Source organism: Camelina sativa, chromosome 5 (assembly GCF_000633955.1).
Source record: "Camelina sativa cultivar DH55 chromosome 5, Cs, whole genome shotgun sequence".
In the NCBI taxonomy this organism is placed as follows: domain Eukaryota; kingdom Viridiplantae; phylum Streptophyta; class Magnoliopsida; order Brassicales; family Brassicaceae; genus Camelina; species Camelina sativa.
Window position 1 is genome coordinate 8,389,440 of NC_025689.1, and position 13,268 is coordinate 8,402,707.

Consider the following 13,268-nt stretch of genomic DNA (forward strand, 5'->3'; position numbering starts at 1 on the left):
ATATAGATTACCATTTGGTACTATCTATATTGTATGGGATTATTCAATTAAAATGGTTTATAAACAGTATAACAACAAGATATGTAAAGAGATCAATAAATGGTGGTGGTATAGTGAAAGATTTCTATTGGCCATGGATTCTTCTTTTGGGTTCTTCTAGCCAATGATCGAGTTCTCTGCATTTATATAATCACCACTATTAGCTCCTCCTTCGCAGTCGGCAGCTATATAATTCACAAACACCTTAAACGACAACAACAAATCTAATTGTTTACGGTACATAGATTATGTTTCTAATTAGGTTGACTTCTATGTCTAAGGAATATACGCTTAATCATACAATTGTTAAAATGGAAACGATTCTAGTTTGTCATATGTTTTGTGTGCTAAAATATGTATAAATATCCACTAATTAATGACAACATAGGTTGTACGTTGTAACTCAGTAAATAGATTTGATTATCAATCTCGAAGAAAACTATAATTAAAATATGAAGTATATATATATATATATATATATACATATACTATGTAGTGTTAATTAATATTTGAATATAACTTTTCATAAGTAAGCCTAACTGTTCTTAATTTCTTAATGTACTTATCTCCTCTCTCAGGGTCTGAATGGTAACAGCGTATTTGGTTGTGCGGGGAAAGCGGTTTTAGAGTGCGGTACGGATCAACTGCGGTACAAACGGTTTACGGGACAAGTGCGGTTTATACAAAATAAGTGGTACATAATAAAATTTGATTGGTGAAAAAAACTATTTGCGGTTTACAATAGAATATTTGAATGGTAAAAAAAATGTAATTGCAGTTCATGAAATATATATCGCTAAATTGATTATATTTGCACATAATTTTGTATATATGATAATATAATTATATCTGATAACCATAATAATAATAATTATAATGATAATTATAAATCTAATCTAATAAGCTATTGATTGTTTGTTTCAAATAATTAAATTGTATTTATTAGTTATTTGCTAAAACTTGTCAAAAAAAAGTTATTTGCTAAAACATAACTTAATTACATAAATACACATTAAACTCATAACCTTTTAAACTAATCATAATAATAAGTCAACTATAAAAAAAATACTTTCAAATTATAATGGATACTTGAATGAAAAAGGAAAAAGAAAAAAAATCAACTTTTTTTAAGTGATATAAAAGAATTTGTGTATGATAATATTTTTGTGTTGTATGTTTAATTTTATACAGATGTTCTACTATTATTAAATGAGATTATTAATTATGGGTGCGGATTTGCTAAAAACGCAGGGTATTGTCTAGATTGAAAAATTGAAGTGCGTTTTTGATATTTTAGGTGTAATTATGCATGTCTTGAATAACGCACACTGTACAACTTTTTAAATGAAACAAAACGCAAATGGGTAAATGAAATTGTGAATGGTGACATATTAGTGGTTTTCTATTTTTTGTTTGAATACCGCACTTAGTGGTGTTACCATTCACTACCAAAATTTACTAACATCAGCAAACTTGGATCGTATCATAGAAAATTATGGGCCTGGAGATAACTTTAATTGGTTTTTTTTTACAGCAACTTCAATTGTTTCTTTTGTTCGTCACAACAATGACATGTAAATTATGTCTCAAGTTTACGGTTGTGCTATTTAATGTAGNAGGTAAATGAAAGGGTGAATTAGGTGAGTGACCAAAATAAAAAAATCATAGAAGAATATAGCACCATATTCAAAAAAATTAGAAAATCAGGATAAGGGTAGGGTGAAATTACCAGTTAGTCTTTTGGGTAGAGTAGGGGGTGGTGGCTGTTGGCCGGCGGCTGAGGAGGAGATGGCCGGAGGTGGTGGCCGGAACCCGGCGGCCGGAGGTGGTGGCCAGACCCGGCGGCCGGAGGTGGTGGCCGGAACCCGGCGGTCGGAGGTGGTGGCCGGAACCCGGCGGTCGGTGGTGGTGGCCGGAGGTGATGGCCGGAGGTTGGGAGGTGGTGGTGGTGAGAAGAAAATAAAAAGGACAAAAACTGTCATTAATACATAAATATAGAGAATATAATTAATTGATGGTTAGTGTGGTTAGTCTGTGAATTATAATTTTTTTTTGGGTTATACAACCCAATTCCCCTAAATGAAATTGTGAATGGTGACATATTAGTGGTTTTCTATTTTTTTGTTTGAATACCGCATTTAGTGGTGTTACCATTCACTACCTCAGTCTCATTAGCATTAATGCCAGTCATCTTCTTTTTAGTCACGACGGTCAAAGGTTCCATAAATTCAGAAATCCTATTCTTCTTACAACAATTCAGAAAATGTAGTTTTCTTTTGAGTTGACCAATGGCGTTCTATAAAATTTAAAAAATTGCAGCCTATGACGGAACCAATATAATGGGTCATCTCAATTCGCTTTAATATCTACGATATAACAATATGTATTTTGTTCGGTATATCTGCATATGGTCGCACTAATGACATATTGACATGAAATAAATACGCCAACATTTATTTGGTTTGTAACTTTGTATATATATATATATAGTCTCAATCTGTTCATAATATATACTAGAATTTTAAATGAAAATAAAACTCCCTTACATATTAATGAAAAAAAATTATTCAATAGACTGTTTGCTTTCTTTTTTGTACGTACAAAAGCTAAGGTTCTTCAATATTACTGAAAATAAGAAAAATGGTGTTTTGACTTGTTGGAAAAGTTAACGTTTGGAGCAAGAAATTACGAAATTGAATGATAACTTCATTATTTTTTTGAGTCATGTGTTAACTTAACTAATTTATTTATTTTTGTGTGGGAAAAAAAAGAAAAAAATATATATATATATATATATATATAATGCAGCGTACAATATTACAATATTATACTTGAGGGCAAAAAAAAAGGATCCTTATATAACAATGTAAATAATATATTGTAAAATTTGAAAAAAAATAATACTCTTGTATTTTTGTACTATAACAATGTAAATAATATATTATAAAAAAGGAGTAATATACTGTAATGCAATTTCAATTTTACAATACAAGGATCCTAATAAGTGACTTCTAGCTTCTTTTTTTTTTTTTGTCATCTGATGTTATTAATATTACCAAAGTGAAACAAGTGACTGCTAGCTATCTAACAGAAAATGTTTTTGATATATTAACTGTAATTGTTTTTCACCTAGCATGAAATTGAAAACGCACCAAGTAATTATGAATCAATCTTAGTGCGGTGGGTGGCACTGACACAACTGATTAAAGCTGGATTTAAAGGCCCGAAATAGTAATCAGTCAAAAAAAAAAAAAAAGTAAAAGTTTCTTCTTCTTCTTAAGAAAAATGCTCTCTCTCTCTACTCGTATCATTTACTCTCTTACGTTCAGTTACAGCGCGTGCATCAACGAGCACATTGTGAGAGATGATTTAGCATTTACCAATTTCTTTCTTCTTTTTCTTTGGAAAAGGGACGTCTGAAGATAGTGATGTAAAAGGCTAAGGACAGGTTTAGTTCTATGTTGTCAAGTCATTTGTAAATTTATTTCTCACCTAGTTCATAAATATTTCTTCTTCTTAGTTGTTACTGTTGAACTAATGGTGTTATCGACCAAATTTAAGATATCTTTTTAAAATTTATTTGACTTTCTCATTCTCATTTTACATGAACAAACAAACAAAACCCATAGACCATAGTATCAATGATTTGTGTTAATAATGGTTATGTGTTTACCAAAATATTTTACTTGGAGGGTGAATCTTTGCTTATGAGTACAAACTTTTGCTTTGAAGAGATAGTTTTACGTATTATATTGGTATTTTTAACAACTGGTCGCTTATCAAGAAAACTATACGTTGAAAATCCAAAATGGTCTTATTCACAAAAGAAACAAAATCAATTCATAAAAGTGAAACTAGCAAACAACATTTTTGTTCTTACTAATTTCAATTAAATTAACAAGAACTTTTTCTTCAGCAAACTATAAAGAAATGCGTTATTCGTTTTAAATTAGTTAGCAGTAAAATATTATGTTGGGGGCATATTCAAGTCCAAGGTACAACATCGATCACATGTGTGACATTCATAATACTTTTTGTATAAAGTGAATTATTTTCTCACGATGAAATATATGAGTAAATGAAAAAGTAGCTAGTTGAGATACTTGATACACTACATGATAGTTTTATCAATCACAATCACAATCTCAAATATTATTGGGAGAAGGAAAAAAGATCGTGTATTAAGCGACCCCTCGAACAAATAAATATAAAAAAAAACGAAAGCAAAGGCATTGAATGAAATGTGGGGCTAAGAAGCTCGTCTGCAAAGAGAGAAAGAGAGGGAGGAAAAAGTAGAGGAAGAAGAAAGAAAGAAGTAAGTGAACAGTGTCCGAAACGGGTAAAAGAAGGACCAAGGAGAAGAGAGAGTGGAGAAGACGTGCCAAAAAAAGAGAGTGAGGGAGGGGTGTGAGGCTCGAGAGTTTCCAACAGAAGATAGGAAACAGATGTCGGGGCATTAACCAATTGGGTATTTGAATTTGTAACCCGTTTTGTCCGGGTCCTGCCCCAACCTAACCTAACCCCCCTTCGTTGTTGTTGTTGTTGTTGTTGTGACCTCTCTCTATAGCTGTATCTATTATACATCTACACTGTCTCGCGTGTTCACCATAAAAAAAAAAAAAAAAAAAAATTGTAAAGGAAAATGTGAAAAAGAAAGAAAGAAAGAAAGAAAAAAAAAAGTCCCCCCTGATCCTCGGGTTCTTTGTAATTTATGACACTCCCAATTTAAGACCCTTCTTCTCACTTTTTCTCTCTATTTGTCCTTTTACAGATTCTTCAGTCTTACATTTCTACCCTTCTCTGTCTCTTGTATTTACTTGTACTTTTCATTGTCTGCTCTCTTGTTTGCTACATTGTGGGTTTTGTGATGAGATTCATTCTCACAATGGGCAATTAAAGAAACAATATATCTAGGATGTACTTGTGGCGAAATGTTGGGTACTTTTCATGTGTTGTTGGTTTGGTTATGTTTAACTTCTTTGTTTGTTGTACACTTACAACTAAACTACGAATTTATAGATTTCATAAGTGTTTTCATCAACTATTATTTATTTAGTTTCCATTAAATACAAACAGATTATGAGAAAATGTAACACAAGAATGCCATAGTGATTATATTCAAAAGGAGTGACAATGATAATAATAAACAAGGCAAAGAAGAATTTATTTTGTTTGCATGTGTATTAAGATGTAGTATAATTCAAAATTGTGGTATGATTAGGTTAGTTCCTCATCTGGGTAGACATAATTATAAGAATTTTGGAAACCTCATCTTACCAAAAACATATATAATCTCGACCATTTGTTTCTTTCAATATGTCCTACCGTTTATGGGACCCTACTCACTCTGTACTTATGCAATAATTCTTCCTGTTTTCACAATATCATTAGATAGGTTTACTTTATAAATTCGGATGACTTATATATGTGTATCCATCAATTTATTCTCCGTTTATAATATAGCTAGGTTCATAATCTCTTTCGTATAGAAAAATATGCAATGGTGTTTAGTAAAGATGGTTGATGGGGACTAATGTGATCCAGCATAAACAATGTGATTCGATGATGCTTATGGATAGATCGTATTAGCTCCTTAGGTTGATTCATACATGGCCAACATTACTGCAAATAATTATGTGTACTAATGCTGTGAAGTGTGAACTTCTAAAAAATTTATAAAACACAATTATATACCTATCTTAATAACAACAATCATCACAAATGCGTAAATAAAAATCAGCGAAAATATAGAACCTTTTCAACCTATAATACTAAACTACTGAAGTACCCACGTACTTTATATTATAATCACGAGAAATTTATAAAAAAAGAATGTAGTAGTAGAGAGTATAACGGTAATCCAAATCTATACCACAAACACAAAAACTAACTTACTATATAGTATAATAATGGATAAATATTTTAAAATTATTCACTAATGTGCATCAATCCCTAAAAGCATGCCACCACCAGTATTGAATCATTCTTTTATCTCTCCCCACCATTATACAAAGAAAAAAAAAATTGATTCAAAGAGACGACGACAAAGATAGTTATTAAGCATTTAAGCCCATTGTTCTTTGCAGATCTTATTTATATAATGATTAATGCCATAAACTTGTAACAATATAATCATTTCAGAAAAATATCCAACAAGTAAAGATTGCAAAGAAACTGTTGTGTAAAAGATAATAATAGTAATAAAAAGCAAAAAAATCAAATCTAAACCATCTAATGTCTCTCTGTCTCTCTCTCCACGCACAAAAGGGCTAAAAGCCACACCACACACATCAGTCACCAGACGTAGCAGAGAGCAGCAACACTGTTCAGAGAGCACTCAGTACTGTTCTGTTCTGATCCTCTGTCTCTCTCTTTTAACATTGTCAAAAAAATTAAAAATTAAAAATCAAAACTTTATTTTTGACCCTTTTCTTTATTTTTTTTTGCTCTCCACGGCTTAAAGACTCACTCACTCACTCATCACTGTGCTAGTCTCTCCTCTTTTGGCTGAGAGGGTAAAGTCATGAAGAAACTCCTCTGAAAAATTTTCTATCTTTTTTCTCTTTTTTTTATATTTATAAATAAAGCTCTTATCTTTATCTCTGTTTCTCTCTCTCTCGCTCGCTCTCTTTAATGGGTGGTTTAATCGATCTGAACGTGATGGAGACGGAGGAGGAAGAAACGCAAACGCAGACGCCGTCTTCAGCTTCTGGGTCAGTTTCACCTACTTCGTCATCGTCAGCGTCTGCTTGTGTGGTGTCTTCGAGCTCTGGTGGAGGGGTTTGTTTGGAGCTGTGGCATGCTTGTGCTGGACCCCTCATCTCTCTCCCAAAAAGAGGAAGCCTTGTGTTGTATTTCCCTCAGGGACATTTGGAACAAGCCCCCGATTTCTCCGCCGCGATTTACGGGCTACCTCCTCACGTGTTCTGTCGTATTCTCGATGTTAAGCTTCACGTATGTCTCCTTATCTCTCTCTTCTCTCTTTATAATCCTCTCTCTCTCTCTCTCTTTCTATTTTTTTTTGTTTTGTTTTTGTTTACTTCATTCCTCTGCTCTCAAAGCAGAGAGATATGGGCTTTGTTTTGTTTTTTTGATTTTTTTTTGTTTTTGGTTTGGTGAATCTGAAGTTGGGGTTTTCGATACAAGTATGGAGATTTGTGCCTTCGGGTTATTGAATTGTATGAGACAAACGAATTTATGTTGGAGGTGGGGAAAAAGTTTCCCTTTTTGCTCCATTTGCGTTTCTTCTTGTGGCATTTTGATTATGAACACTTGAAATCCCCAAAACTTGTCTGCAGTTTTTGTACTTATGAATTTGATTTCAAAGTTTCCTCTTTTGCTCAGTTTTGATGGCAATTGCTTTCAGAACATTACAAATCCCTTTTAAAGGTTTACACTTTTGTTGTTGTTGTGCTGTGAGGATTAATAAACATAATGGGGTGGATTTTGATTTTGTAGGCAGAGACGACTACAGATGAAGTTTATGCTCAAGTCTCTCTTCTTCCTGAGTCTGAGGTGAGTGTTTTTTTATTGCTCTCGAGTCTTGGAACAAGAGAGAGAGTGAATGGCTCGAGCTTTAGAGATTTTGAGTTGATTGTTGTTGTTAAACAGGACATTGAGAGGAAGGTGCGTGAAGGAATTATAGATGTTGATGCTGGAGAGGATGATTACGAAGTTCTTAAGAGGTCAAGTACTCCTCACATGTTTTGCAAAACCCTCACTGCTTCTGATACTAGCACCCATGGTGGCTTCTCTGTTCCTCGCCGAGCTGCTGAGGATTGCTTCCCTCCTCTGGTACTTACTCTCCTCCATATTCTAAAAACATTACACTCTGTAGCTTCTGTAGTAAGAGTACTACTTTAGGGTTTTAGTTATCTTCTTCTGTAAGGTTATATTGAGAGATTTAATTGCATATTCATTCACATTGTTATGTAGGACTATAGCCAGCCCCGGCCTTCTCAGGAGCTTCTTGCTAGGGATCTTCATGGCCTGGAGTGGCGATTTCGCCACATTTATCGAGGTGAGTTTGTTGCTTTATGTTGCTTTTTTTTTTTGTTCCTTGAGATAGTAAATGGAAATCTTGAATGGTTTGAGTGACTTTTTAGGGCAACCTAGGAGGCATTTGCTCACTACCGGGTGGAGTGCATTTGTGAACAAGAAGAAGCTTGTCTCTGGAGATGCTGTGCTTTTCCTTAGGTAGTAAAAAAAAAAGCTTCTATGTTTTCTCACTACTCAAATCTCTTTGGTTTCTTGTTAGAGGATTTATGATATATGTTTTTCTCTGATATAGAGGCGATGATGGCAAACTGCGACTGGGAGTTAGAAGAGCTTCTCAAATCGAAGGCACAGCTGCTCTCTCGGCTAAATATAATCAGAATATGAACCACAACAATTTCTCTGAAGTAGCTCATGCCATATCGACCCATAGCGCTTTCAGCATTTACTACAACCCCAAGTAAGCCCCAAACCACAACAATTTTTTTCGTTTTCAACATTGAAAAATTACTTTTTGGTACCACAATGTTTTGTATTGTTATTGTTGATTGTTTTCAGGGAGTTTATAGTCTCAGTAATATACTATGTTTGTTATGACAATTATAGCCATGAAGTTTGCATTAAATCATTAATACTAGTTTACTGGAATTGCAGGGCAAGCTGGTCAAATTTTATAATCCCTGCACCTAAGTTCTTGAAGATTGTTGACTATCCATTTTGTATCGGTATGAGATTCAAAGCAAGGGTTGAGTCTGAAGATGCTTCTGAGAGAAGGTTATAGCTCAAGCTTTAAGAAAACATTGCCACACCTTATGTTTAATATGCTCATCTTTCTAAAATCTTTTGCCTGTTTGGTCAGATCCCCTGGGATTATAACTGGAATCAGCGATTTGGATCCTATCAGATGGCCTGGTTCTAAATGGAGATGCCTTTTGGTAAGCTATGATTTATGATCTTTTAAGAAGTCACTAGCTTTGTTTAGAGGTCACCTATTAAACTGTTGCTTAATTTATATATCCCATAAGCTCAGTGCTCGCACTGAAAGTGTGTGTTTGACGTCATGTTCAGGTAAGGTGGGATGACATTGAGGCAAATGGGCATCAACAGCGTGTCTCGCCATGGGAGATCGAACCATCTGGTTCAATCTCCAATTCAGGCAGCTTCGTAACAACTGGTCCCAAGAGAAGCAGGATTGGCTTTTCCTCAGGAAAGCCTGATATTCCTGTCTCTGGTACACATCATCAACTCAGACAAAACACATCCTACCGCTTTATATAATCTGACCTCGCATATAGTCTTATGTTTTTCTGCTACTGTTTCAGAGGGGATTCGTGCCACAGACTTTGAGGAATCCTTGAGATTCCAGAGGGTCTTGCAAGGTCAAGAAATTTTACCGGGTTTTAACAACACTTCTTTTGATAGTGGAGCCGGTGCCAGGAGAGGCCGCTTCAAAGGAACAGAATTTAACGACTCTTATGGGTTCCATAAGGTCTTGCAAGGTCAAGAAACAGTTCCCGCTTACTCAATAACCGATCATCATCATCGGCAGCATGGGTTGAGCCAGAGGAACATTTGGTGTGGTCCGTTCCAGAAGTTTAGCACCCGTATCCTCCCCCCGTCTGCTTCATCATCACCTTCTTCCGTACTGCTAACCAACTCGAACAGCCCTAACGCACGCCTGGAAGATCATCACGGAGGTTCAGGAAGGTGCAGGCTGTTTGGTTTCCCGTTAACCGAAGAGAGCACATCAGTTGCATCTGCGGCGGTTGTCCCGTGTGTTGAAGGGAGTTCCATGAAAGGCGCTTCAGCTGTGCAAAGCAATCATCACCGTTCGCAAGGAAGAGACATCTATGCAATGAGAGACATGTTGCTAGACATTGCTCTCTAGGGTTCTTTTGGTTTATCATTATTATTATTATGTGTGTTTTTATTTGCTTGTGGCTTAAGTAAAGTTCTTATCTTTAGTTGATTTATTATGATGATTACTTCCTACTAACTTTTGGGAATGTCACAAGTTGATCATGACTTATGGAAGGAGACTTGTAAAACTTGTTTACTTTGTTGCAAGAATGGTTTTTTTTTAATTAGGTTCAGTGTTCTGTTTTGTCTCATATCAACCGGTTATTTCCGGTTAAACCGGAAAGAGTCCGATAATACCAAACAATTGAACTCTCTTCTCTCTGTCTCTGCCACTCAAAATAATCTGATCCATAAACAATGGAGGAGACGACATGGGAACAGAGACTACAAGCGGTGACACACATACTCACAAACCCAACAACAAAACCGTCACTTTACTCCCAATTCTTGATCGGAGCCCTAATCCCAAGCTACACCTCGTGGGATTACCCTCCGGTTTATTCGCAGAAGCATCTCCGTCGTCAATGGTGGGTTTCTCAATTCATCAAAAGGGTATCGAGACTCGGGCTTCCTGATACCACGTGGAGGTCGAATTGCCCGTATTATCAGCCGCCGGCGGCGGTAATGGCGGTGGAGGAAGGGAGATGGGGCAAAGAGGAGAGGATAGAGTACGCGAGGAAGAGGCTGAGGAGGAAGAGATTGGTGAATGAAGTGAATCCTTATATACCTCTTTTGGTTCCTAATTTGCTTCTCTTTACTCTCTTGTTATGGGATCCTGTTGTTCCTGAGTAGATTGATTGATCAATGATCTGTAAAAGACGCTTATTGAATTTTTAATTGTAAAACCAATCTCTGTGTTCCTGTTTTGTACTATTAAAGAAGAAGAAGAGACATAAAACCGGGTAATTGTTTGGTTTGAATTGGTTCGATTTGATCCGGTTTGGTTTTAAGGGTTTATTTGTGTTTGGAACGGGTCGTCGTCACAAGTTTTGGGGATTTTAAACTTGAAACTTTAAAAGGTGCTGCTTACTGCTTATTGTCAATTTGTAACAACCAACAAGAAAGGACTTTGATTAGTGCTACTACTTACTAGTTACTACTACTAGTACCAGTATTATGGACTTTTGAATAGTGGTATAGTAGTACTACTACTAGTGCATTATATTGAGCAGAATAGTATGTTGCCAACTGCTGCTATTTTTTGGTTTTTTTTTTTGTTTCTGTGTTGGATAGAGAAATTGATAATTATATTGTAAGTTAACTAGCTGATTAGCGGAATAATTGTGTATTTTGGCTGTCCATTTTGCAGTGAGGGATAAGTGATTTGGGCAAGCTTCTCTATCATTCACTATCTCTTCTTAAACCCACCAATTTTATTAGTTAGTTTAGTTCCAACGGCAAGTCATGCTACCTCCAAGTAGTACTTTGACAAATCTAACAAATGTGGATGATCTCACCCTTTGCTGGTACTATCTTGTGGGTCTAAATCATTAAACCAAATCTTTATTTTATTTTTGTGAGTAAAGTGTATTCCTAAAAGATTTGTGTGGAGCCGTTTATTATCGTTTTCTTATTTCGGTAGTTGAGATCTATCTTAATATTGTCTGGAAAGGAGAAGTACCAACTCTCTTCCCCATACTAGCAGAAGTCAAATGTTGCTTGAATTTTTTGTCAAGCATTTATTTGTATTAGGTAAAATATTTAAGAATTACGAACAAGCTATGTTTGCTTATTTATAGATCGATGTTAGTGAGAACCAGACCAATAGTTTCTTAAATCCGGTATATTAGATGTTTCTCTCAAAGATATTGAAAAAGGAAAACAAACGTAGATGCATGCTTTAGGCTCGGAAAATGTATCGTACGATTCAGTCATGTCGGTGTCCCTATTGTGGTGAATATACCACAAAATCTCTCGTCTCCAGTTAAGACGTCTTCGCCATTGCAACTTCATTTTCACCCCTCTTTTTTTGTTGTCAACTAATTTTCCTTTTATTGGTTGACATATAAAGCAAAAAAAAACAAAAACAAATTTCCTTTTATTGTTCATTAAGTCAACTAATTTTCTTCTTCCTCCAAGAGAATTAATGAACAATAAAAGGAAAATTGTTTTTTGGAGCACAATGTTCTTCTTCCTCCAACTATAGTGATAATAGAGAGTTAGAGACAAAGAAAAATAATCCCCAATATATATATAAGCAGTATGATTTTCATTGTTTGGGTGCATGGAAACAATTAACACTAACGCTTTAGCATGAGAGAACGTAACTAAAATAAAATAAAACTGAGAGAACGTACGTTGGGTCACACGACTCACAAAGTCAAAACAGAGCACTTATATCTTTGGAATAGAGCTCTATAGGCATATCTAGATTCTGAATGGTTTACACGATATGCAGCGAAGAGGGCAGAGCGTACCAAAGAAAAGTAGTACAACGTTGCACTATCGTTTTTCGTTTCAAAACATGTGTTCTTAGATAACAATCCTTTTTTTTTTTGGAGGTGAAAAGTTCATCAAGTCATTGATAATCTTTTTAAGTGTTATTGAGTGTAGAACGTTTTGAATCTTTTAGAGCATTGTGCTCATGTTCATTGTCCATATGTGTTTTAACAAACCTAACAATATTAGGTATTAGAATTTCACATAATCATATACTATTAGTTACCAATTTCTGATAAATAACTACATAGGCGCCACCAAAAGTCGAGCTAATCCTTTGAAAATTATCTCTTCTCAATGGACCCGCCACCATCAACCATTATTGCCAATTCACTCCTTATTTGCACAATTGCACCTAACCATTTACACTCTAATTTATTTTTTAAAAGAGAGTTATATTAATCCAAAGAAAAAAAAAACAACCTTTCCTATATATAAAGACTCCCACTTTCTCTCACAAACCCATAAAACTCACATCACCATGGCTTTTTCTACTATCGCATGTCTCTTCTTCTTCTGCTTAACACTTGTTCTTTTCTCCACCCAAATCAACGCAAGAGACAGCTACTCCTTTGGTAAGTTTCAAAGAGAAAACCCCACAGACCAAAACCCTAACAGTCTTGTCCCTAACCAAACCAACGAGAAGAAAGAGCAAGATGACCAGAACCCTGCCTTTATCCCCCAGTCCGAAAACGGGTACGGCTTGTACGGTCACGAGACAACCTACAACAACAATGAAGAGACGTTGAACAATAACAAGAACGAGGAGACCGTTAACTACGACGACTCTTTCTCCACCCCAAGCCTAAGCGAAACGGATCAAACCCAAGAATCTTACAAGAACTACAGAGATAGCTATCCTAAGCCGACCGAGATTTACGACAACAACAGGGACACGGTCTACTACGGAAACCCCGATACTTACGGGACGGATA

The 13,268-nt window shown here is 35.4% G+C and overlaps 3 protein-coding genes across 4 annotated transcripts in view; all 3 read left to right on the forward strand.

Annotated features, from left to right (window-relative positions):
* On the forward strand, positions 6,487-10,101 carry LOC104786167 (auxin response factor 3). Its single transcript, XM_010511512.2, has 10 exons — positions 6,487-6,993; positions 7,498-7,554; positions 7,651-7,833; positions 7,975-8,059; positions 8,145-8,235; positions 8,330-8,494; positions 8,689-8,808; positions 8,894-8,969; positions 9,103-9,265; positions 9,357-10,101. Exons 1-10 carry the CDS (start codon positions 6,673-6,675, stop codon positions 9,920-9,922), a joined length of 1,827 nt encoding a protein of 608 aa, XP_010509814.1. The 5' UTR covers positions 6,487-6,672; the 3' UTR covers positions 9,923-10,101.
* Positions 10,180-10,814, forward strand: LOC104786168. The gene has a single exon (XM_010511515.1). The coding sequence runs from the start codon at positions 10,252-10,254 to the stop codon at positions 10,684-10,686; it is 435 nt and encodes a 144-aa protein (XP_010509817.1). The 5' UTR covers positions 10,180-10,251; the 3' UTR covers positions 10,687-10,814.
* Positions 12,777-13,268, forward strand: part of LOC104786169 (protein E6-like) — a 1,236-nt gene continuing 744 nt past the window's right edge. Inside the window, exon 1 of one of the 2 annotated variants that reach the window (XM_010511517.2) lies at positions 12,777-13,231. In XM_010511517.2, the coding sequence (XP_010509819.1) occupies positions 12,815-13,231 (417 nt within the window). In that variant the 5' untranslated portion in view covers positions 12,777-12,814. The remainder of the gene's footprint in view (positions 13,232-13,268) is intronic. The other variant, XM_010511516.2, reaches the window with a different exon arrangement.